The sequence below is a fragment of the Natator depressus genome, chromosome 4 (genome assembly GCF_965152275.1).
Source record: "Natator depressus isolate rNatDep1 chromosome 4, rNatDep2.hap1, whole genome shotgun sequence".
Taxonomy (NCBI): Eukaryota; Metazoa; Chordata; order Testudines; family Cheloniidae; genus Natator; species Natator depressus.
The window spans coordinates 24,298,705-24,325,395 of NC_134237.1; the positions used below are offsets into that span (position 1 = coordinate 24,298,705).

The window sequence follows — 26,691 nt, forward strand, 5'->3', positions numbered from 1 at the left end:
GATCCGCAATTATCATGAGAGAAATTCACAAAACTTTTATGAGACTCCCTTGCGGCTGTCTTTATTTTTGCTGGCACAGAAGATGCAGGATGAAGCACTGTTTAAATCTTCTCCAGTTGTCTTCTACTGTCTAGTTTTGACTCTAGGTGGAACTTTTATCTGCTTCATTCTTCCACGTAGGAAATGTTAGTTCCTTTTTATTCCTGGAACTTGTGTTCAGTGATCAGACAGTGCTTTAGGAGCTTGAAAGAGATTTTCTTTATTCTGTGACTATGACCAACTGGTTGTGCATAGCAATAGCTTCACAGCACCCCACCCAGACTGTGTTTGGGAAATTCAGCTCTTAAAGACCGTCCCCAATACCACACAGTGCACCCATTTCCCTCCAACTCTTTTGCTGCCTTGTGACTAGAAGCATGGAGTCGATGCCTCAGTCTTCTTACCCAGCTTCCTCCTTTTTAAACTCTGCCTCTTTCCCTCCCTCCTCCCTTTCTAGTCCTGGAAAGAGGAGAAGAGGAAGGATAAAGAAGAACTAGAAGAAAGGAGAGAAAGTAGATGGTGAGATGGGTAAAAGGATAGTATCTCTGCCTTTGAGTTTCCTGCCACGGTCACCCCCAGAACCCAGACAACCCTCCTCCTTCCATCTCCCAGAGTTCTAAGACAGGGTTTTTCAGACCTCATCCCTCCTCTGACCAGAGGAGTAGAAAAGGAATCTCACTCCTATCTTTGAGAGCCCTTACACAGTAACAAGAGGGCCAGCTCTGATGCTGCCTCTCTTTGTGCCTCAGACCCTGAAGCATCCCTCAGGCAGCCTGCTTCCAAGGGGAGCTCTACAGCAGCCACATTTCCTCAGCACTGAGGGTAAGTTCTGCTCTAGCCAGCTCTCTTGCCCTTCCCCCACAAGTGAAGCATTAACTGCTCCCCTCTCCATCCTTGTTTCTCCCCGTTACCCTCACAGAGCCTGTCCACACTAAGATAAAAGGTGGTTTTAAGGAACACACTACTTAACATATTTTAACTAATTCATTTGAAAGCTCTAATGTAGACAGGGCAAACTGTATTTTAACACTACGTTAGCTGATCAACATGGCTTCCCCTGTGGTCCCACTTTGGATGGGATGGGGAAATCTGATGGCATTTCCTTCCTCAAGAGAACAATAGGAACATGTAAAAACAAACAAACAAAAACCTTCGGCATTCACTGACTCCCCACACTACAACCAAAAGTGCTCGGGTAGCTTCAGAATGTTCTCTGCTATGATTCTACAACCCAAAGGAGCAGAGCAGACCAAGCCAAAACGCCCAGAAGATGTTTCAAAAATGCATCTTACTATTAAGTAAATCCAACATCAATGCTATAAAGCTACACAAAGATGGAGACATCTCCTACAGAGTTGCTGCCCACTCTTCCTTACTCCTATTGCAGCTTCCTTTTAACATTTTCCTTTCTTTTTTACTTTGTTTTAAAAGTTTTCTTTTCTCTCAGTCAGGTGACTGCTTTGCTGCCTGAATTAGCCTTTCTGGAAGCAGCAATTCCTGTCTGATTGACAGAAGTCCTGCTTCTGTCTCCATTTTGTTTGTTTCCCCCTCTCAACATTCTCTCTCCATTTTGACACCTCCCTTTCTCTCTCTGTTTCTTCCCCTTGTCTCTCATCACCTGCACTTCGGGCAGAATTCAGCTATCCGGTATCTGTACACGTTTCCCATTGATGTTAAATGGAAGAAGTAGCAGAGGGCCAAATTTGCCTTTTTAATAAAACAACCTCTTCTATTCTTCCTTCTCTCTTTCCGCCACTTGCCTTCTGTACAATAGCTGTTCCCACTCCTCCTTGGTGTCAGACTTTTCCCACCCACCCATCCATGGTTACAGCGCTCATCATACTTCCCACATTTGTGCCGCTCTGCTCTCCCCTCCCCTCCTTTCAGAAAGGGAATGTTTTTTCAAAAGTGATTGAAATAAAAAGAAACCTTCTCAACCCTGCTTTCAGAGTACTCATTTTAACTGTCTCAGGGCCATTCTCTTTGCAAAAGCAGCTGTCAGGGAACCTGGTTACAATACAGATCTCCCCCAACAGGGTTAAAACACTAGTATATGTGGAACCTTTTGTGGTGTTTTTCGGTGTCCCCAGACCATGCCCTGATCTATCCAACTTGGACGTTTTTACAGTGTAGACAGGGCCTTACTCTAGAATATAGCAATCCTGCAAATGAGCAAGGTCCTGGGCAACGGTCCCATACAGGGCTAGAATAATTAACTTTCTAAAGTGTGATTAAGCACAGTTTAAAGTCAGCAGTAGTTGACTCAGCTTCTGACATAGTTAAGCTGTCTGCTGAGAACAGAGCCCAGGCATGGCACAAGTCCAGACGGACTTCAGTTAGAGCATGGGGGTTTTTTTAGCACCGTTCTAGACACGGCTGGACCCCATTCCTGGGGACAGGCCAGAACGTGTTAGGATATGACCCAACCACAAATGAGCTAAAAGAGTGCTTAAAAACCACATTTAAAAGCTGCTGTTACATCCGTGTAGGTGGCTCTTAATGAGTCCTTTCCAGGCCTAGCATGTCTCGCAGTAGCGCTACTGAATTCACAACACAGATGAAAAGGAACATTGTAAAATTTGTACTTGTACTGCCTGGGCTTGTGCAAAAGCTTTATTAAAATGTTGCTACATTTTCAGTGCCACTTGAGTCCCTCCTGCCAACCATCAGCTTCTTTATGGATCAGGCTCGCTGGCCACCTATAAGAAGCCACTTATTGCACTTGTACGTGAACAGGAGATAAAGGCGAGTGGCAGGGCTAGTAAATGATAGCATGAGGTGAGGAAAGCCTTCCATAGCTTGGAGATAAGGTTTCTGGGCAGCACTGAGAACCAGAGAGAGAGAAGTCACGGTTTAACAATCAGGCTCAGTGTATGGAGCCTTGACAAGCTGGAAGGAATCATAAATGTGACCTTTTTTTCCTTCAGTCCTGCTTAATTAGGAAGTCATCTTATGTGCTTATGTCAGTTTAGCTCCAAGTGTCCATGGGTGGTATTTTCGCCTTTTCAGAAATACAAATTCTCATCTACAAAAAAGTGCAACTCTCACGGGAGCAATTTTAAGAAAGGACTCCATAAAAGCACCTTGTGGTCTCCCTAGAAATATCTCCATGTCTGAGCTGTGTGAGAAATAAATGCTTTGCCTTCCTTGCCTGTGCAGTTCCCGGTTGCTGCCTTTCTTATCTGCATGCCTCTGGATGTGTGGTGAGTGCGAGTTGATTTATTAGATTAGAATGAGGACTGTCTAATAAGAAAGTGAGTCTGAGAACAAGCAAACCGCATGGGTCACTGGCTAATAAAAATTATTTCCTCTAATTCTTAGCTATTTTTAATGTATGCTTTCAGTAGCTAATTGTGTGCATTTCCCTGTTTTTGCTCATTTCCTGATTACACTTTGTTTTTGGGTGTGGCACACCTCCCTGAATTCTGTACTGAACTAAATCCCACATAGCCCCTCTGCAAGTCAATAATGTTGCCATGCAATGAAGTCATTGAGTGCACCTCATAGGTTTGGAGCTGGGTGTGCCTCAGCTCAGATACAAGCTGTGAAGGTGTTTCATCGGCTAGCTCCTGAAGACTCTAGCACCTGGTGACTCCCAATAAACACTTAAGCCTGTTGCTCAAGGAAAGGATTGTTTCCTAGGGGGACAGAAAGGAAGGTCTTTCAAACTCAGGTACAACCTCTCACTCATAACAAATGATAAAGAACTGCTCCCTACTTGGCCCTTTAGGGGCAGCCCAATAGAGAGGGTTAAGGCTCCTCAGGCCTTGTAACTGGGATTCCGCTTTTAGTCCATTCCAACAAAGGCAATTAGACATCACATGTGTTACGCTTCCTGGTTGCGGTTCCTACATGGCTCCTGATAACAGACAGTTGACCTGTGCATGACAAATGCCCCACAATCATCACCCCACAGCCTTTTCCCACAGGCTACTGCAGCTTCTGCTGGCATAAACCTGCTCTCCTAAGGGCTCTGTGCCCCTCAGCAGCCTCCTAGTTTTCAAGCTACCTCCTGTGGCTGGACCCTGGAGACCCAACTCCCTTTCTGGGCCAGACTTTTTAAAATAGTTTCCACCTCCTTCCTGCTATTGACCAGGAGAGGAGACAGAGAAGGTAAATCAATATGACTAGTCTTATTTCTTTTCCCTTTCCCTTCTGTCTCATACCCTTCCCCTCTTCCTGGTGTCCACTCTTCTTTTCCACGTTGATCCCAATCCTTCATTTCAGCTGTTTCTCCCATGTGTGATTTCACCTTCCTCCTCCCTTCCCTGGGCTTGCACTCCTGACATAAACTGTTCCTCCTCTATCCCGTTTCTTTTAGTATTAAAACTGTTTCTAGAGCTACTGGAGTCCAAGCCAGGATGCGTCTGTGTTTTAAGCTTTCTCGTGGACCCCAGAGCTTCATTCAGTTATGGTGCAATGCCAGCAGCCTAACTTGTCTCTAAAACAGGGTACTTGGGTTGTCTAGAGACTGACAAACGGTTACATCCAACATTGGTTGCTGTGTTTGTCTGTCTGTTGAAATGACAACCTCCCAAAATCAAGAATAGCATCAGTTTCTTTGCGGTTAAGTGGATGTTTATTTAAACTGAGCCCTGGGAAACAAATGCTTAATTAATATTTGTCAGAAACGTTTTAGAGAGAGAATTTGCTGGAAGGGTAAATGGAAGAAGATTTCACTTTTGAGAAGGATTTTATAAAGCCAATAGAGGAAGAATTGTCTTGTGTTGAAGGGACTGGACTGGGACTCAAGGAAGCTGGGTTCAGTTCTTGGCTCTGCTGTAGATTTCCCATGTGACCGTGTGCACGCCACTTAATCTCTCTGTGCCCCAGTTCTCTTTCTGCAAAAAAAGGGAATAATACTCTTTCCCCCGAGCCCGTCCATCTTGTGAAAGTAAAATGTAGGCTATTTAGGGCAGGAGCTACCCTTTGAAATGAGTTTGTGACACAATGGAGCCCTGACTGAAGTTGGGCCATCTAGCTATTACCCTAACACAAGTAATACTATAATACGTGTTTTTTTTTAAAGTGACTGTTCACCAAGAGCCCGAGTGGTATTCTGTAAAGCTATTTTATATCACTCCAGCAAGAGCCATTCAGGAAAAAGGGTGAGCATCCCCTGAGGAATTCTTGCTTGCTTTCTGCTGTCAGACACTAAATCTCTGAAGATTCAACTGTTTTATGACAGCAGAATTAATTTTCATCACAATAATCACCCACTCAGCAACTTGCCTCTGGACCTTTCCCTGAAGAGATGGTAAATATTTAGCAGTGCATGACATAAAAATATTCCATGCTACTTCTACAAAGTGGCTACTAATTGTCATTGCTTTCCCCTTGAACTGTAGTTGTTCACATAACACACTGCAGATGTTAGTAGCTTTATGACACGATGAAATGGTAACACCCATTCCTTTTCAATGTATTCTATGCCAAGGAATTTTTAAACGTTTTTAAAAGAGTCTATTCTGTGACATTTTAGGTCTTGAATTGAGTACATTTCTACTAGTGATTGAAATAGTTTCAGTTCCATCATTTAAATTGTATGTTTATATCTGAACCCTCTCTGCCAATTTTGTTTCCCAAGTTCTGAAGGATCTAGAATGAAGAGATTGTGTCTCCGGATTTACGTTTCTGTACCTATTGCAATGGGCAGGAATGATACGAGGTGAGCTCAAATTGCTTAATCCAGATTCATCGCTTAATCCAAATGCCCTACAGCTGGGGAGTGTATGGGCCTGGGATTTTGGTTCAATGAATTATAAAGATTAGAGTCAGATCAAAAATTCCCATCTAGATGTGGCTTCAGATAAAGCCAAATAGCTTGACAGGCTATAGTTGCAGGTAGCCACATTTTGCACCTACATTTGAAGTGCATTCCTCTCTAGCACTGGTTGGCAATTTACATTATTTTAATTAGGGACAGGTCGAAACAAGATCATTTTACCCTGACTTTCCACTCCAACCCTCAACTGTGTTGGTTCAAATACCATGGAGCCTGGATCCAAACCACCCACTTTTTTTTTCTTTAGCCAAAACACCAACCCCAGCCTCTTGATCTGGCAGTATTTTCAACCCTTTGTGAACTCGGGACTTTCCTGGTGGATGTAAACTATTGGAAACTGGGTGATTTCCAGGTGGGACATGAATACTTTCTCTGGGAGGTTTTGGTGGCTGCCAAGAGGCACCATCTGGGGAGATGGGAAGGATCTCTTGACTGCTGAGAGTCAGAACCAGGTTAAGAATATAGGATAGTGCCTGTGCCAAACAGGATAGTCTGCCCACTCTTGTATCTATCTCCCTTCTCGCACTCACTATGCAAAATGCTTTCCCCTGCTGCAAGTTCCTGGTTGATCCCAGGAGTGAGGAGGCAGCTCTCATCAGCAGCTCAGGCAGGCTGTCAGGGTGGATTTACCATGGAGCTCAGAGAGGCTTCATGCAGGGAAGAGAGACTGGCAATCAAGAGGAGGTAGGCTGACAGGTGGGGTACCTAGTGCTTGCTGAGTCTGCATGTGTGATGATTTCAGGCCAAATCTTGAGAGGCACTGACAGCCTATAATTCCATTAAGAAAAGGAGTACTTGTGGCACCTTAGAGACTAACCAATTTATTTGAGCATAAGCTTTCGTGAGCTACAGCTCACTTCATCGGATGCATTCAGTGGAAAATACAGTGAGGATATATATATATATATATATATATATATATATATATATCCTCACTGTATTTTCCACGGAATGCATCCGATGAAGGGAGCTGTAGCTCACGAAAGCTTATGCTCAAATAAATTGGTTAGTCTCTAAGGTGCCACAAGCCCTCCTTTTCTTTTTGCGAATACAGACTAACACGGCTGCTACTCTGAAACCTATAATTCCATTGAGTTCGAAGGGAGTTGCAGGAGTCAGCTTCTCTTAGGATTTGTCCCTAAATCATCAGGCCTGGAATCCCAAATTAATAACAATTAAACTTTGTACAGCGCGTCGAAAATCAAGTGTTAGGTAAGTGTTATGCTTTATTTGCTTATAACAAATGTTGCGGGGCTCCAAAAAAGACAGGAAGCTCATCTGGATCCAATGCCTCACACTCACTACCTTTCCCGCTTTTGGGATATTAGCCTAAAGGTGGTCTGTGCTAGCCCTGAGCAGGCATTGAAGTGGAGAGCCGGGTGAAGTTTTTCCAGTGCAACAGTTTTCGGCTGGAAAATGCCGATCTGATGGAATAGAAACATTCCATGCGAGTGTGTTGATTCCATGGATACTTTTGTTGGAAACCAAATAGACTGACAGACTGGCCAGCCTGCCTGGTATACTGGCAGCCTGCTGGTCAGGCTGGTAGGAAACCAGTCAGGGTCCTGGCTGCCCGGTTGGTTCCCCAGTTGCCAGCCCTAGGACTTCCCAGTTCATGAATGCCCACGTGGCAGGGAGGCAAGCTGGCTGGACAGTGAAATAGATTGTTCCATTTTGTCAGAAATTCCCATACAGAACTAAACATTGGCAACTTGGCATTTCCTGCAAAATGGAGATTCCTATTTCTTGCCAGCTCTATTGAAAAGCAACCCGGAAAAGTTGCATTTACATAGCTTTGCTTGTTTACCGGTCGTCTTGAATTTGCTGAATATTGAAGTTACAGAATTTTTTCCCGAAATTGCTATTTTGAAATCCTACAGCAGATTGTCTGACTGGTGACAAAAGGAAATAAATGAAATGTACGTTTATAGACATTTTGTTGTCAAAGTACCTAAACCAAACCATGCAAAGCTTTCATGTTTATGGTGCACTGAGAACACATTATAGTAATTGGCGAAAGAGTGAGAGAGAGAGAATAGCATTAGAAGTAAAGAATGAATTGTCCAGCCAAAGCTGCTGAACAGTAATATTGAGTTAAGAGAAATGCTCAAAGATTGGCAAAATTGGCCGCTCCAAAATCACACACACTGCTACATCATACTGTTTAATCCTGTTCAAAAGTAAAAGCTACAGTATTCTAAATTACTGTTCTGCATGTTAAGATTAACTCTTAACATCCTGCAGTGTTTGTTTGCCTTGGTCTTCCTAGGAGGAGAATTGAAATGAATTCTAACTCTGGGCAAGGGACGAGGTTTCAAACTCTGTTCTACACAGATACATGCATGCTATTTTTGAGTAATATCTTTGCTTGTGAGACAGGATGGAGAGTACACTTTTTGTCCCATGCTTGGTTTTTTGTTTTGTTTTGTTTCGTTTTTTTAAAAAAAGGTCTTATAAGAATTCTTGGCTCATCTTCATTAATGAAGCAAAATTCCACTTTGTGGTTTTTCATGCTTCCATGGCTATGGTCCCTGTGGATGTGGTTTTCCAAACTTTTTTTTAAAAATCTGAAATGTTCTCTGAGGAGCTCCCTTAGACTCTGAATCAGAAGATCTGTTCCTTGTCTACAATAATGGGAGAGGAGAAGAGATGCTGTTCTTTCCCTGGATAGTTCAACCTTTTTCTTCCCTTGAAAGAGTAGTTTAAAAGAGTCCGATTGTGGGCTTGATTTCTGATCTCAGCATTCACAATTCGGCCCTGATTTGTTCATGAAATTAAGTGTAGAAATGCATGCACGTTCTTGTGTATGTTGTCATCCATGGAAATTTACCTTCTGTGCTTTCCCCCAACCTATTTTCAATATTAGAGTTACATAATTTGTAGCAACCAAAAATACACAGCTCTGCTATATTGTATAGACTATTTTTTTCAGATATAATTTTTGTGTTTAAAAAGGGAATCTGCACAAAACATTTTGAGCTATGTAGGATTTATTGTCTAGTCTGAATGAAATTAATACTTCAGAGAGATGCAAATAAGCCATGCACCGCACTGCTGCTGCATCTCCTTCTGCTAATGTTTGTAGTCTTCCAAAGTCTCCTAATATTTAAAGACCTGTGTGAACTGTGATACAAACTATTGCAGATGTGAATGAGGAAATCTAGCATGATAACCACATAACTAGTGTAATTCCTAATTGTTGGCTCGTATCAGTGGTAAAAGCTAGTCACTTGAGCTGATGCGGTCGTCTTATCATTACAACTGTGAAGCTGGTATTTTAGAGCAGAAAGTCTTTCAATGATTATGTAGCATTGTGGCTTTGCTTTATCCAGGATTTATTGGGGAGGCTTAACTGAAACACCAGGACATAGCAGTTTTTATTGCTTCTACTTTTAGGCGAGGCAGTTTGAAATGAAGGGATAAGAAGGAACGTACAGCCCATGATTTACATGGGCATATGTTCTGGTAATGTCAGTATTCTCTTTGTAGGCGAAGTCTGTGGCAGACCAGTTTTAAGGAGAGCTGGTGGAAATTTTTTTCGATAGAACAGTGTTCCATCCAAAATTGTGGTTTCATCTAAATCAGAACATTTTGAATGAAGATACTGATTTGACATTTTCCACAGAGAGGTTTTCAAACAATTGAAAAACAAGATGGCATATTTAATTTGGATCTTGTTTCATGCCAAGGTTATTTTCTTTTGACTGTCTTGTTTATTTATATTACTGTATTATATTATGTTACATTCGCTAATTATGTCTTGACACTAGTAAAAACAAAATACACTTAAGAAACTTCAGCTCGTGCAGAATGTGGTTCTGTTGTTTCTTACATGGAGAGTTTTACACTTGTGTTGTGAAAACTACCCTGGCTTCCAGTTTGTTTCTATATTCTATTCTTAGAATTGCCATAGTTCTGATAGACAAAACCCTGTACAGCTTAGGCCCTGGCTAAAAGACTGCCTCTTTGTGCTCCATCCTGATGGTTAAAATCAGCTGAGGTAGAAAAGTCTAGATTTTTACTTGTTGAGGTTGGAGGCAGTGCAATTGCATTGAAGGACTGTCATTTGATTCCTCTGCAGAGCCCAAGTTTACATGACTGGACCTACCTATTTATTCAGGCTTTTGGCTGTGAGGGCATGGGAAGGAAGGTTTGCCTGCAGAGTTGGCTAGAACGGCTATTTGAGTTTTTTTTTTTTGCTGGGGAGTTCTTTGAGAGTTCTTGTGATTTGACACTTTCAGCATTGAAACCTTTTACTACCCATAGCTCTTGATAATTATGTACGTGCAACTCGAAGTTATATTTATTGCATAAATTGCAATACAACCAAACAACATCAGAGAAGCACTGAGCTACAGTCTCCTCACACACATGAACCTTGAATCTGACAAATCGACTTGCATTTGGGTGGAGGGGAGATTGTATTGCCTGAGTACCTAAATATCCATTAAACATCAGCACTTATATACCCTTGTGACACAACATGACACATTTCACCATGCTATGTCTAGAAACACTGTAAGAGTGAATAACTTATTATTATTTCCTATGGAGTAGATTTTCCCATAGTCAGCACGTATTCTGCTGCTGGCTGGTCTTATGACAAAACCCATATCTTCAGCAGTGTTAAATTAGCTCCTGGTACACGTGAAAATTATGCAAATCTTTTTTTACATAGTGCAGCTCAAATGGTGCCATTATCTCTGCATGAACTCACCCTCACCCAGTCTCATTGATGTGAGCCTTGAGCTGTCCAGAGGTAGGGATTCAGGATCCAACTCTTGGCCAAAGTGGGATTTTCAGATGTCTATCCAATTATTTTTCTAGGCTTAGAGTTTCCCATGACAATCACCACTATATGTCCAATCCTCCCTCTCTCTCTTTACTTGTATTTCTAAAACAATTCGTGACCCTGAGGAAGCACTCTATGTGCCTGATTTTGCCATTCACAGATTTTCCACTGTGTCGGTGAGAGTTCCAAGCAGAGGGTTTGCGGAATCTAGCCCCAAGTGGGACACCAGCTGAACCTTCCTCCCCCTGCACTTTACCAAATGGCTTATTTACTCTGAATCCAATGTAAGAGTCATAGTAATAATGGTAACATTATCAATGTGTATATATAGCAATTTTCATCACATATACTTCCAAAGTATGTTACAATTTTAATTAAACCTTACAAAACCCCGGTGGGGGGGCATGGGGGAGTCGGTATTATTTTCATATAACAGATTGAGAAACAAAGGTTAAGTGATTTGCCCAAGGCACTAGAGTAAGGGCAGATCCAAGAACCGAGCTTAGAAATCATGGTTCCCAGTTTCTTCTTCAAGAGACCTTGCATCGCTTATCATTCGATCATGATGATGGTAGTGCAGATGGGCCGCAGTCAGGCATAGTGGCAAACAGACACTGGATATTGTAAAAGCTTCATCATTGATGGCTTCATGTCCTGCACACTAAAAATATTTTGGAAAGTATTTTTCTGCCCTACTGCCTGACTGGCTTGAGTGTTTGTGATATCTTCAACTGCTGCATGGGAGATACAGCAGTTTGAACTCAAGACTTGGCAAGTAAGTCTGATTTTCATATGTTTTAAGGTGTAAATGCATTTGTGATTTCTAAGTCTCCATTTATATTATCTGTTTTATTTAGTCTTATTTAAAAAATCACCTATCCAAAATTTTAGGTACGTGTAGAAAATGTAAACCAACTTTATTTGTGGACACACACAAATTCAACTTGAAAAAAGTCCAGCACTAAAAATTCTCCTAAATACTTCCAAAACCAACTCTCTGACCATCACTCCCACCCACTTTTCTCCCCTCCTTACCTGAAAATGCCTTGGGGACACCCAAGTTACACTGCATGACGTGATGGTCAACAGAATCAGGCTCTGGTGGAGACATGGTTTCCAAAATCCAAGGCCCCTCACTGAAAACAACGTGTCTCTATTTCTGCCGGGTTCCCCTTGTGCCCCTTCTTATTTTGGCCAGGGGTGTCTTAGTTTGAGCACCCCAGCTAATAGCAAACATCTCAGTGTCACTTAGGGAGAAAATGATCTTTAAAGCATTCAAGATTCAAACCATTTGGGGTTTTATAGGCTAAAATAACCTTTGATTGCACCAAGAAAGAATTTGGAAGCCAGTGCTGATCATGTCATGTGTTCCTTCCAGGAAGTACCACTTTACAAATGGAAAGCCACATTTTTCCCAATCTTAGTGTACTCCCCCCTCCCCCCATATAGAAAGTACGAAAGCAATCTGTTCGGGAGGTAACAGAATAGAAGCCAATTTCCTCAAATGACAATATGGAGGAAATTGGCAAGTCCTCTGATTGCTTACCTCCAAACTACCAGCCTGACGTCAGTCTTTTCCAGACTAAGACTTGCTGATGAATTAAGATATTAAACAATTTTAAAGGGTAGAAACTATGCCATGTAAACAAAGGGCTTGGTATACACTTGACATTGCTTTGACCTTTTGACATTTTATTCTCATTCTATGTCAATCTCAAGTTAATTTAACCATAAACACAAAGGAGCCCTGTAGCTTTCTGTGCACTGTTAGCTTCTCAGTAGGCTGTATATTGCTTTTCAGAGGAAGGCTGTGTTCTATCATTTTCCCTTTTCAGCCGCTCTTGTTGCTTTCGCTCTTAGAGAACTTTTCAGGTCACTAGGGGCAGTTCCCTCTTTGCTTCTTTAATTTTCATTTTGTTTCTGAAATTGGTTTAAGGGCTTTAGTGTAGCCTTTGGAACCATTTTTTCCTAAGAGCCTTAGTGTGTTAATGCATACCTTGCTTCCATCAGTTCCTAGCTGACAGCAATTGAAAACTTGGGGCGTGATCCCCAGCTGATGTCAGTATATTCAATGAAGATAAAAGAACTATGCCAATTTACACTAACTGAGGATCTGGTCCTTGGACTCGTATTTCCTGGTGGAGAGATAAGGGATGAAATCCTGGCCTCACTGAAGTCAATAGCAAAATTCCCATTGATGACAATGAAACCAAGATTTCACCTGAGAGGTTTTAGCATGTATGGATTCTTCCCATCCTAAATCAGCACCATCCCATGTGGTTTTGTGTTCTGACTGGATTTCTTGTAAAGCTTTGGATGCAAGAATCTGTTCTACTCACTTGGTTTGATTTTGGGCCAGTCAGCTTGTTCTATCCTGTGGTCCTCGTACTTTATGCCTGAAAAGGCAAACAGATAGCGAATGATTTCTGCTCTTCCTCTCAGATTGAAATACGTGAGCTTGTAGTGTGGCATGATGGATCTCTGAAAGAAAAAGCCATGTTGATGATTTAACACATTAACTACCCTGCCACGTTTATACAGAAGATATACCTACGTGTTTGTGACATGGTAATAAAATGTCAATACTGTGACCATAATGCCAAATTAAACATGTATGTTAGCCTGCTACCCACAATATATCGTACTGCGTAGCCACCCCATGCTACACCTGTAAATCCACATTCTATAGCCAAAACAGTCCAAGTTGGATGATCGTTTTGAGTTCAACAAGAAGAGTCAGGAAGAGAAGAGGACAGGGGCATGTCAGTCTTTATCTGTCTCCTTCATGCAATTTCAAAGCTATGGCTTGTCTTTTACAGTTTTATTTTATTGTAAAACCCATCTGCAAATGAGGGAGTTTTATATTCTCTGGAATCTGAAGCACTTCACAACTTATAAATGATGTGAGCCCACAATGATGTTATGTTCTATCTTTGTAAACTGCATTTAGTGAAGCTTTTGTTTCTTTGGGGGTATTTGCAGGCTAAGCAGTTCATTTAGGCAAAACTTTAAAAACAATCCAATGGTATTTTTGAAAGGCTGGAATAGTATCTCTTTTAAATGTTGTGTTATTTTTTATTTCACTTCTTCCTCACTAGTAAATGCAAAATGCAAGTGTCTGGGAGAGGTGAGGTAGGACAAGGGTGAGCTAGAGGTTATGTTTTTTAAGCCATTGTGTACAGTATAGAGGTTTATATAAGCTCAAGGAAATTAATTTTTGATGCTGTTCATAGTGATGATAAATTAGATGGGGGAAAAGTCTCTCTTTTGCAGCTACAAATGTAAAGATGTTGCATTTTAATTATCTCACAGGGCTTTTTTATCAGTCCAAAAAGTCTGGGCATGGAGTTTTTGCACCAGTGTGGCTGCATGCACTGCCACTGGCTGTGAATCATATTGTTCTTGTTAGGTTTCCTGTTTAGTTACTGCTATTCTTCTAGGGCCCAACGAAAAGTTGTGGTTGCTTTTAAGTTTCTTCTATAAAATATCCCTAAGCATGTATAGACAAGGATTTCAGTAGTGACTGTGTGTCATCCATGTCAGAAATGACCACTCTTGCAGTTTTGCCTTGGTATGTATGCCCAATCCTCCTGGTGCCTTTGTGGGTGGTATTTACGTTTGCTGACCCCTTGTGAAAAAGTGAGTAGAAAATTGGAAAAACAAAGGGAGAAGGAGAGATGGGAGGGAACAGAATGCTGGAGGAGGCTGTACGACATGCATTTACCCATGCTAAAACGTGATAACTAACAATGAACAGACACAAAACGGTTTCATTAAATAAACACTTCAAACCCATGTCAAAGTTTTCCCTTAAAATCCAGATCAGATTTTTTTTATCACTGTGCCTTGTTTTTTCAGGCTACCTTTAAAAGTCTTGTGGTGGTGTGTGTTTGTGTGTAGATGCTTGTGTCTACGTTCATGATTTGTATCTATTGTATCTTAAATACTAGAATATAGGTTTCTCTAATATGCCACTGCTGGTTTTATTTTATTAAATCCAAGTTTAATAAGTTTAACCTCCATTCCATGCCTTAAATTCTGGAAGAGTTACAGCTTTACCTTAATGGAAAGGGCATAGCTTGTGGACGGAGAAATAAAAAAGTGTTATCAACTCTGACATCAACTAAGCTTGCATTTTGTCTCATACATGAGCGTATTAGCTAATTTTACACTTTTAGAGTTCCTTTAAGTTAGACTGTGCATGTTATAAATAATGCTGAAGAACAACCCTTAGTGTTTGTGTGGGGGTGACTTATCTATCAGATAATATAAATGTAGTTTGAATGTGTGCTTAATGTGGTTTATCTATAAAATAGTATGCAAACTGGCTTTGGATATATGTTAAATGTTATGGAAAGAAGGAGGTAGGTGTTGTGCTCTATATGTGTTGTAAGTTTTGCTAAACTATTTTGTTTTAATGCATGTCCTTCAGAAATGTTACTAAACACAAGAGGCTTCTAATACAGTTTAAGCAAATAGGTGCTAATTTCCAGGTAAATATAGGAGGTTATGAAGAAATACATTACTTTGAATAAAAGGAATAAGATAAATTTGAACAAAGGTTAGACATCTAATTCCATTACAATCTCTTTACTGGTGCTTAAAGACAATTACTAAAGGAATTGTGTAGAAAGAGGAAATTATATTCCTGGTCCAGAATTAAAAAAACAAAGTAAGCCTAATGGCTAAATTTGCATGGGTTTTGTAAAAAGTTGGTAAGGAAATACAGCTATATTTCTCTAGGACAGGAGACGGGTATCTAAAGAAAATATCCACTTAAAAAGATGTGTGTCTGATAGATTGGTACACTGCCTACATACTATAGAGCTGGGCACATTATTTAAATATATAGATCACTTTAAAAAGTCCTTTTTTAATTGACGGGGATGGGGTGGTCTGGCATATATACAGACATATTAGTTATACATCCATTTATATCAGTGATCAATGGTACAGCCCTAGTCTTTGTAATAAATCACATAACTGAATCTCTCAATACTACAGTAGAAGGGGAACATTTTCATGGAATGAGTTAACTCTGCTAAGTAAACCTGTGATACTTAGATTTGTAAAAGATGGTGGCCATTAAGCCATCACGATTCAAAACATATGCTCTTGAGAGCAGATGAAAGACTGGTTTTACACTTGAAAGAAGGGGGTCTCTGTTTTGGAGACATGAAGACTGATTGTACTTGATTATTTCTGAAACCAAGTATGTTTTCTGTCCTCAGAGGTACAGGGATCTATTTTGTATCACAGTGAGAGAGCAGTCAAAAAACCAATAATTTTCCTGGCAGATAAGCACATGGGAGTTCACTAAATTTACCATGAAAGATATCTGTTCCTTTGCAGCATGCAGCAGGGACAAAAAGTATTCTTGATCATTTAAGATTTCAAAGACCATGGCCTGGAGTTGAAGCAGTTGCACACAGATATCCTGAGCTTAAAGGATGAAACGTCTGCTGTAGCTTCAAAACAAAGTTACTGCTATCATTGTTTCCAAAATTAGGAAAGCTGAGCCTTTTTTTTTTAACCTTATGAAAAACGAGGCACTAAAGGCAAAAGAAATTGTATTAAAAGGCACATGTTTATTATTCCACCTACAATGTTGTGTGCAGTTTGGCAGACATAGCTCCAGAAATGACCACTGAAACAGAGGATGTCAGGTCATTGTTGGTCAAGGAAAGTGAGGCCTTACACTGAACTTGATGGTATTTCTGTCTGTCAGTGGTGCAATAACTTTTGAAAAAGAAACACTACAAAACTTTGGGGTATGTTCTAGGCATCAAAGACCAGAATTCTCTCAATTTTGGTGAAAACCAGAAAAGCCTGCCTTCCAGTAATCATAATACGGGGGCCACTGTGCTACTGGTGGTTTCGTTTTTGACACACAAGCCTGAGCTCCTGAATATCTGTGATCAGTAAAGATTCCAAGAGGCTTTTTTACAAAAGCAGATTTGACTTAACAGCACTTTTCCAGCATAGGTCAGGTTCCTCGAATATTGTATTGAATTCTGTGAGTCTCACTTCCAGGAAGATATTGCCAAATTGGAAGGAGCTGAGAAAAGAACAACAAAAGATCTTAAAGCTAGAGATGTTGACAAAAGGAAAAGTTAATAGATAAATATGTATAGCTATCACTTCCTGGGGTGAAATCCAGACTAGGGAGGGGCTGTGTCACCACCTGCCCTGCAATGTTGGGTGCCTTACAATGCTTTGCTGCTGTAACTCCCAACCTGGGCCCCTTATAAACAGCATGCAGGTCACACCTTGAGTGTCTGTGTATAGCTACAGCCTTCCAGCAACACTCCAGTAGCACTCTGGCTTCCACCAGCCTTGGTTAACACTTGCCAAGTAAGCCCAACACACTCCCAGTCCTGGATTTCCTCCTAAACAAGTGAGTTCTGCAGTGTCCAGTCCTCTCTTGGACAACTGAGATATTCGCGTTCTGTTGCCCGTAAGGGGCCAATATTTAACAGTTGGCTATTTTAAGTGGTGTTACCACACAAGTCAAGTTGAAACACAATACTGGATTCATTGTGATTAAAGAATAAAGCAAGTTTATTTAACTACCAAGAGAGATTTTAAGTGAGTACAGGTATAAGGCATTAAAGTAAAAAATAGTTACCAGAGAAGTAAAGATAAAATGCTTTCTATTAGCTAAAATTTAATCAACCAGACTTGGTTCAAGGTAAAAATTTTACCTCGTGTTCCCAGCAATAGGGCTGACGAAATACTCACGTAGGAACTCATCCCAAAGTTCAAAGGCTGGTTCTTTTGTCATCTTCAGTGAAAGAGAGAGAATCCCTGGGGTATTTTTTACCCCTCGCTTTTATAGTCCAGTTACCCTTTGAAATGCATTTTCCTGAAGGTTACCCCTAGATAAAGATCTTTCCCACTGTGAGGACAGAGAGATGGAGTCTCGGGGTTCCAGATTGTTGTTTGTTAATATGCGGATTGATCTGTTCCTGCCCCGCTCCTCTGCCAAAGAATGGCCATTTGACCAGCCAATCAGCTTGACCTGGCTAGAGGCATCAGCTTGTCCTTTGTCTTTGCAAAACAGGTTTATCCCCTCACAAGACTTGTGTGGTAAGCATCCGATGAAGTGAGCTGTAGCTCACGAAAGCTTATGCTCAAATAAATTGGTTTGGTTAGTCTCTAAGGTGCCACAAGTACTCCTTTGCTTTTTGCGAAACATATTTCAGGCATCATTTCAGTTGATGTTCATAACTTCACATATATATAACTTTCACCATGATATTGTTGACCAGTGAGTTATTAGTTTTCAAATGATATCTCACAAAGCATATTTTGTTTGAAGATTATTACATGAGTGTGCAAGGTTTGACTATAGGGATGCATTTGATCAAAACAGCATAGCTAAGAGATGACTGCATAATAGTATGCAATATTTCAAGGTGGTGTGTACACCAACATCACAGAATTATTTAGGATAGTACAATAACATATATTAGGAAGTGGTGGAATAAAAAAATGAAAGAGGAATTTTTGCTGAACGTCACAAAAAATTTCCTAACAGAGATGTATAGCAGCTTGTGGAATATTTTTGTTCCCCAAAGGAAGTAGTGGAAGCTCTGTTGCTTGAGACATTTAAAACAGAGCTAGACAGACCTCTAGTATATATACCGTAAGGGAAAATCAAGTATTTCTAATCGAGCTAAATGTATAATTCTCAATGTAAATTTTATCTTATACATTTACTTCATCTGCTGATGAAATGCCCATTAGGACATTACCAAAAACATTTGACATTTGTTCTGTGATTTCGTTTTACCTTTATAGTTTAATTAAAAGCAGTTTTCTGAGTGTGTTGTTGTAATTATTTGTATTAAAGTAGATGAACATCAGTACTAGAGCTTGCTAAACATTTTCACAAGTTTTTTAATTAGAAAATGGCCTGCTTTCAAAATAGACATTTTTGGTAAAATAAAATTCATTTTTTTTAAATGTAGATTTTGGTTTGCAATATCTACTTAAACTTTTCTTTTTCCCATCTCCTTTCCTGTCTTTAAAATCAATTTATTAAAATGATTGGGGGGAGGAAGGAAAGGGAAAACAGGAAAAAAATATAAAAAGAGAAACCACACATATCAAACATATTTAAATGCTACAAAATTAAAACTTCAGAATTGGAATTTTTTCTGCAACATTGTTTTTAAGTGTTTTGACCCACTTCAGTTAAGGAGAGGTATTGGCAAAATAATGTGGGGCATCTTGGACCCTGATCCTGCAAACACTTACGCACATAAGTCCCATTGATTTGAATGCATTAGTGTTTGCAGGGTCGGGGCCTTTTGTAGCATTTTGGTGTAGTATGTCTGTCTTCTAGTGTGCTATTGTATCACCATTGTCACGAGCATAAAATTCACTGAAAAGCCAACTCACAAATAGTTACTACACATGCACAGTACTGAGGGTGTTTTTAAAGTCCCAATCTCCTAGTTCTGTTTTTTTTTATTTTTATCCCAGTCTCCTAGTTCTGTTTTTTTGTTGTTTTGTTTTTGGTCTCTTATTAAAAATTCTGATCCTCCAAAAAGCACATCTTACACTGGTAGATTTCTGTATGTTTTACATTCCTCTGCAATAACTTCAAATTGGTTAAAAAACTAATTTAAATATACTTTTTAAACAATGGGTAAGTGTGTTTCATTACTACAGTCAGCCTATTGCGAACTTTATAAAACCACTACAATCAAGCAGAGTTTAAAAAGTGCATGTAAATAGCAAAACAAGGCAAAAAATTTGCACCCTTCAGGTTATGCTGCAAACCCAAACTCACATTATGTTTATGAACTTTTCAGCAAGCCTGGACCATTTTTCAAACTAAAACAAGGCAAATCCTGTCAACTTGCAGCTAAGCTCCTGGATTTGTTCAAACCTCAAACTCAAAAGCTAAACTGGAGTGATAAGAATCTGCACAAACCAAAGGCCAGGAATGAGTCTGCATGAATCCTTGAAAACCAAAGGGGCTGAATTTCACAGAGTTCCAGTATGCAGTAAACATTCTGACTCAAAGAGCATGAAACCACTCGATACAGGAGCAGATTTGTGATGTGAGTCTGTTTCTAGAAGCACAATGAATTTAGACACTGGCAGTATGTGTGTCTATCTTGAGGGCAATTCAGTATCCCTGCTGTGCTGTGAAGTAATTCCCAAATGTACAGCTTTCATTTTACGTGCTCAAGCTACTTCTTTTTGGATATGTATGTATTTTTGCAGGTACAGTTTACAGACTTTATCCTGTATCCACTGCATGTTGCCTCTGACTTAAGTGCATACAGGTGAGGGCCCTTTTTTGCCCAGGGTGAAATCCTGGCCCCAATGAAGTCAATGGCAAAACTCCTGTGGACTTCATTAGAGGCCAGGATTTCACTCCTAATTTTCAAAAATTCAGCCTTAACTTCCTTGTACAGTACAAGTATATATTTTCCTCAGGCTAGTCACAGATACAGTAACCTGAACGCAGATGACACAATAAGTTTCTTTTTAAGAAAATAACATTAGATTCAAGGTGATGGCCCGCCATGAGCTCTTCCCTGGGCTGTGGAGAAAACAGAACATAGCTGAGCTTAGCTATTGGTCTATTTCTCTCCACAGATGAAGAAGTGCTATGTGGTGAAAAAGTCTCCTTTAATTGCACTTTTAGTTTCTGATAGCAATTTCTTGGCCTGGATATGGATATATTAAAAACAAATTAACCTACCTTTTGATAAGACTATTTCCTCCTCTTGGTAAGACTATTTCTTCCTCTTGGTGAAAATCTGAACCCCTCTTATCTTTGCCATGCAAGAGGAATCTACCACCACCATAGTTCACTGAAGCCACCTGGACCCTGCTAGATTTCAAAGTGTACTTGTTGTAAACTCTGCCCAGTGAGGAGGCCAAAGAGCTGAAGATTTAGTGAAGCACCACAATCGCTATCAGACGACTGCTATTGACCAAGGCATCCTCCCAGTCCCCGACTCATGAGGCCTTTTCAGATGCTGTTGCTGTTCTCAGTGAAATAAGCTAGTTCCTTACAGTGAGAGATGCTAGGTTCTGGAGTTGAGTGGGAGTGTCACTGGGTTTATGAAGCAATTTACAGTCTGGAAAAGTTCTATGGAGCGTGATTTTGCTGATGGTGTGCCATGGAAAAGTGGTGTCCTCCTTCAAAGCAATGGCATAGGTTTGTAAGAACTTCTGGAGGAATCTTTCTGTACCAAACCACATTCTCCACCATTTGTTTGTTTCCTTTCTTCCTGCCTCCTCTAAATAACACTCTCTCCCTTGGAATGAAGTTAAACACTGCTTCTCCTCTCCCCCTCTCTCATCAAGCTAGCCATTGATTCCTTACATGAAGGGAAGAAAGAGGGGGTGACTGAGTTTGGGTTTTATTTAAAATACTTGGAAAGGGCTCAGATTCAATGGTGACGGGGCAACATAAAAATTTAGACAGAAATTAAGGTTGTTTGGTTTCTAACTACAAAGCTTCAAATGATTTGAGCTTTGGTTATCCGGCAGCCTCTGTGGCTAGCTGGTACTTGTAATCAGAGGAGGCACTTGTGCTGATAGTCCCATGGTATAAAAGAGGGTGGGAGGAAGGGCACTGGAAAAGCATTTTTCCAGAAAGAGTCCTTTAATCTGGAGTTTACTTCCACCCCTTTATTTCATGGAGCCCAGATAGATTAACTTTCAGGGCATGCTGCAAGGTTCAACTATTTTTCTTAGGCCTTGTCTACACTACTTGGGGGGGGGGAGAGCGATCTAAGTTACACAATTTCAGCTACGTGAACAATGTAGCTTAGTTGATGTACTTACATCTACTTACCACCGGGTCCACACTACGCAATGTCGACTGGAGATGCTCTCCCATCAACTCCCCCTTCTCATTCAGGTGGAGTACAGGGGTGGACGGAGAGCGATCGGCAGTTGCTTTAGTGGGTCTTCACTCGACCCGCTTAATTGACTGCCGATGCATCCGTTGCAGCAGTGTCGAACCCGCTGTAGACAAGCTCTCTGACTGTTATGGGAGGGTTTGAAGGATCTGGGGTTGTTCATGGGGTGTTGCTATTCATGGGCTTTTGGCAGTACTGTTAAGCAGGCTGTGCTGTGAAGTGGCTTGGGCTATAGAGAACCTTTTGAATGTGTCTCCTTTTCTTGTGTAATAGTTGAACAATGACTAAGAAGTTGTGTCGGTGCCTTTTAATATATTTAAACTAGAACCAAGCAACTAGTGATTTCTGAGTACCTCATTTTTTGGGTCTCCAAATTCAGATACCTTTAAGGTGCCTGATTTTCAGATGGTGCTCAGCACTTTAAGATGTCACAAATTGGGCACCCAAAATCATGAATTATGTTGAAAATCTCAACCAAGGTGGTTAGTCTGATCAACATTGAACTTGATGCCTTTAAGTCCATGAACTTTCCAGACACATTTACTGAACTTTCTGTGGATGACAATTGACTTCTTCTATTGGAATCAATAAAGAGCATCTTTTGTTATAAACTTTCCCAGGAAGGTGAAACATGGCACCACTGGGAGCTTTAGTCACAGAATATGATTTCATGTTCACCACAGGAGTGGGAGAGGTGCAGGTTGGCAAAAGCTTTCATTTATTATTGTGAAGAACACGGGAGCTATCTGTATTGGTTTGATGAAGATTGTATACCTCTGTTGGATGGCTATGGTATTAATTTCTAAAGGAAAATTAGGGTTAAGTCAGTCTCAGGTGGTTTTGCACATATGCAGGAACCAAAGTCAGTGGCTCCAAATAACCCAATTGTAGGTACTTAAACTTAAATATCACCTCCTTGGAAGGTTTAGCCCCTACCATGCTCTGATCCCCAGGATGGCTAGTAACCCAAGGGACAAAAGCCAAAAGGGGGAAATGAAACAGCTTTGGAGGGATTAAAAGCTTCAGCCCTGAAGATGAGGGAGATTAACTCTAGTGGAAACAGAATATGCTCTCTCCCTAGGTGTTGCTGTGCCTAAGTGGTTAGGTAAGACTGATATGCATGTAGCCCTTGTGCTGTTTTAACCTTTCTCTCTGATTGATTTGTTCTTATGGATAAATATATAATATTGTGTTTTGAAGAGGCTGTTCTGAGTCCCTGCATTTATCTACTGATTACTGGTCCCAAGGGGAATCCACACCCAGTTGGATCTGCTGAGGGATCATGATTGGTTAAATGGGGGGGACTGAAGCACTGAGGCCCAATCTAAAAGTGGGGTGAATCATGGGATTCTACTCTGAGAGAAGTGCCAGCGTCTTCTCCTGGCTGCTGATTAAAAGACAGTGCACTGCCAGTAGGACTGAATCGCCATGAGACGAAACTTAAAAGGGAAATGACCTGACTGAGCCAGTCCTATGTTTGCCCAGGCGCACCGATCTCATCGAGATCAGTTAAAAGAGCACCCTGGACTATGTCGACGACGGCTACCAGTCACACTGCACTGTCTGCTGCCAAAAGGCAATAAGCTGCTGCTCTGTAGTAATGCAGTACCGCATCTGCCAGCACCCAGGAGACACACGGTGACGGTTAGCTGAGCGGGCTCCATGCTTGCCGTGGTATGGCGTCTGCATGGGTAACCCAGGAAAAAAGGTGCAAAACGATTGTCTGCCGTTGCTTTCACGGAAGGAGGGAGGGAAGGGGGGGCCTGATGATATGTACCCAGACCCACCCACGACAATGTTTTAGCCCCATCAGGCATTGGGATTTCTACCCAGAATTCAAATGGGCGGTGGAGACTGTGGGAACGGTGGGATAGCTACTCACAGTACAACGCTCCGGAAGTCGACGGTTGCCTCGGTACTGTGGACACACTCCGCCGACTACATGCACTTAGAGCATTTGGGTGGGGACACACACAATCGACTGTGTAAAAACGCTGCAAAACCAACTTCTATAAATTGGACCTAATTTCATAGTGTAGACAAGGCCTAAGGGAATGATTCTTACCGAAACTGTACTTAAGCTTCCAAGTGACACATACAGTGTACTTCTTACAGAGCTGCATCTGTTGTGAGAATCTCAGGCGTGTGGGTGGATGTAATGAGTTAAGAGGGGAAAGGACAATCTTGCTCTGACTGTAAGTAATCTGTGACTGTAGAAGCAACCATATGACTGGGGCTGAGTCTGTCATGATTTTGCAACTGCCTGCCTGAGCTGACTTTAGTTTGGTGACTTTACACTATAAAAGGAATGTCTTAGTAGGATAATATAGCACTTGATACAAGCTGCTGTCTGTATTATTCAAGTATAAGTAATATTGTTAAAGGATGGCTGACTTCTGTTTTTTCTCTTAAAAAAAAAAAAGTAAGGGTTAGAGAGTTAGTAATTGCCCAGCATGGTGTGTGTTTTGGGTGGGAAAGCCAGAGGGAGAGCCCGTGGGATTCCCCCTCCCAAACCAGGAATAAGACTCCCCCATTTCTGGCTTTGATATCTGATAGGGAGCCACTTAGGGCCCCCTAATAGTAACAGCAGGAGTTGATCAGAATAAGTATGTGGAAGCTGTGGGGAGAAGTGGGTCAGCATCATTACTTTGCAGCTGGCAGGGAACCAGAGGTGGGGGAGCAGGATCTAGCAACTCCACATCCAAAATCCTGCATTAATTAAGAGAGGAGAGCAGAGCAGGCACGAGTCAAACCCCTCTGCTCCCTTAAAGACAGCAGAGCAGGAGCAAGCACTCCAGGGGCAAAAGTAACAGAGTGGAGAATCTCCCTCAAAGACCTGCCCACAGACCCAAAATGTTGGAGTTTGCCTAAATAAAATAGAAAAAAAAATTGTTGGAAAAAAACTTTTGGTTAAAATTTTTTTTTGATTCTCTATAAAAATATTCAGCTTTTGAAAACTAAAACACTTTAAGAACTGAATTTTTTTACCAAAAAATAATCATTTTTTGTTTTTTTGATGAAAAACTAGAAAATCTTGACCCAAAACAAAAATTCCCCCCAAAATCTTCACTGTAATTGTCATCACCACCAATAGTACAGATACTGGAAGCCAGATTATGTCCTCAACAATACGTGTACAACCCCATTGACAGCAAATGAGACTCAAGGATTTCACTTGAATAGAGCAATAGCTGAATGGGGTAGGCAGCTTTTAGACTACGGCAACATTCCTCATTGTCTCTCTAGTACAAGTGATGGATGAATTTGTAGCTGTTTTCCCAGCAGATGGAAGTGATTACCTATCTTAAATTCATAATCACTTTTTGATACAAATTCAGCCTTCTCCGCAGAGCCCTTTATACAATAGAGCAAGAAGACATGGGCTTGCACCAAAGTTTAATTCTGACTTGTAAATGTCTCACATAGTCTGGACCAGACTGAAGATGAATTGCATTTCTATTCTATTCCAGATGGGAAGAATATATAAACTAAGCCTATTGTGGAGAAACAGCTGCTTCAAGCTTGCACAAGTCTCTATCTTGTATATCTGCATATGATTTTATATAACACTAAACTGATAGATTATATCTGACATCCCTTCATAGAAAATTTCAGAGGTAGCAGAAACAACGCATATGAGCGATGATTTGGAGACACAGACCTAGTGGCGATTTGTGCATTTTGCAACTGATGCAGCAGAAAACTTGGAAAAACCTTCAATAAGCGCAGACAACAAATGTAGCTTTCCATTTCACATACACAATCATGTGCATTTAAAAAAATCAACCCTAACCATTCAAATTTAGTACGATGCACAGACAGGACACTATGTAAAAATAATTCAAGCAGGGTGGCCTGGTAGAGCACTGGATGGGGACTCGGGAGAAGTGGGTGCTATTCTCAGTTCTGCCACAGGCCTGCTGGGTGATCTTGGGCAAGTCACATCAACTCTGTGCCTCATTTTCCCCATCCGTAAAATGAGGATAGTGCGACTGACCACCTTTGTAAAGTGCTTTGAGATCTGTGAATGAAAAGGGCTATATACAGGGGGAGGTGGGGAGGAAACAGCACCTGGCTGCAGAGAGTCTCAGACCCCGGTCAACTGACTTGAGCTCATCATGTGGGGCTAAAAATAGCAGTGTAGATGTTCAGGCTTGGGGTGTAGCCCAGACTCTGAAACCTGGCGAGGAGGGGCAGGGGTTGGCTGATGCTATGTACTGCTGTTAATGACTTGGACCATAATGTTGTGTTGGGATCTCTTTGAAGCTTCATTTTTTACCTTTACTGCTCAGGTTCAGTGCAAAGTTTTTCATTTGGGGCTGGAACGCCCGTGAAAGTTTTGGTTTTCTTTTGACTCCAGTCCTTCCTTCTGGATTTGTACGATTTTGTTGGCTGGTCATTGGCTGGCCCCAGTGAAAATTTTGTTTTAAATTTTTTTGTGCAGCATGCCAGATAATCTGTTAGGCCAAGAGCACTAAATAGATAAAATCAGCTACTTCTATATTCAAGATTCTCACAATTAAAAAAAAAAAAAAAACAAGAGATGTCACATGAAGCATGCAGAAGGAAATGACTAAAGCAGTTTCTCAATTAATTAAATTAAATTCTTATTGCTGACCAATATTCCCCGTCAGCCTGCCTGCCTGCCTATCCATGAGTTGTCTTTTGTCTTATACTTAGATCGTAAACTCTTTTAGGCAGGGCCCGTCTGTGTTGGTATAGTGCCAAGCACAATGGGGTCTTGGTCCTTGACTAGAGTTCTTAGGTGCTAGGATAAGACCACATCTGAGGTGGAAATCAAACTCAAACATCTTAATGGGATTAAATCAGGAGGCCCAGATAATCTCCATCCACGAATATTAAAGGAACTGGCACACGAAATTGCAAGACCAAAAGCAAGGATTTTTAAGGAATCTGTAAACTTGGGGGGTCATACCATCTGACTGGAGAATTGCTTTTACAGTTCCTATTTTTAAGAAAGGTGGTGGGAGGGGGGGATGTGATCTGGGAAACTACAGGCCTGTTAGTTTGACCTTAATTGTATGCAAGATCTTAAAACAAATTTTGAGAGAGAAAGTAATTAAGGACGTAGAAGTAAACAGTAATTGGGATGATATACAGTATGGTTTTACAAAAGGTAGATTGTGCCAGACTAGCCTGATCTCTTCCTTTGAGAACAT

General features: G+C 40.9%; 1 protein-coding gene across 1 annotated transcript in view; it reads right to left on the reverse strand.

Annotated features, from left to right (window-relative positions):
• HPGDS (hematopoietic prostaglandin D synthase) overlaps positions 1–26,691 on the reverse strand; it is a 76,609-nt gene that overhangs the window by 30,666 nt on the left and 19,252 nt on the right. The window contains exon 2 of the mRNA XM_074949977.1: positions 12,956–13,097. Within this exon, the coding sequence (XP_074806078.1) occupies positions 12,956–13,088 (133 nt within the window). The 5' untranslated portion in view covers positions 13,089–13,097. The remainder of the gene's footprint in view (positions 1–12,955; positions 13,098–26,691) is intronic.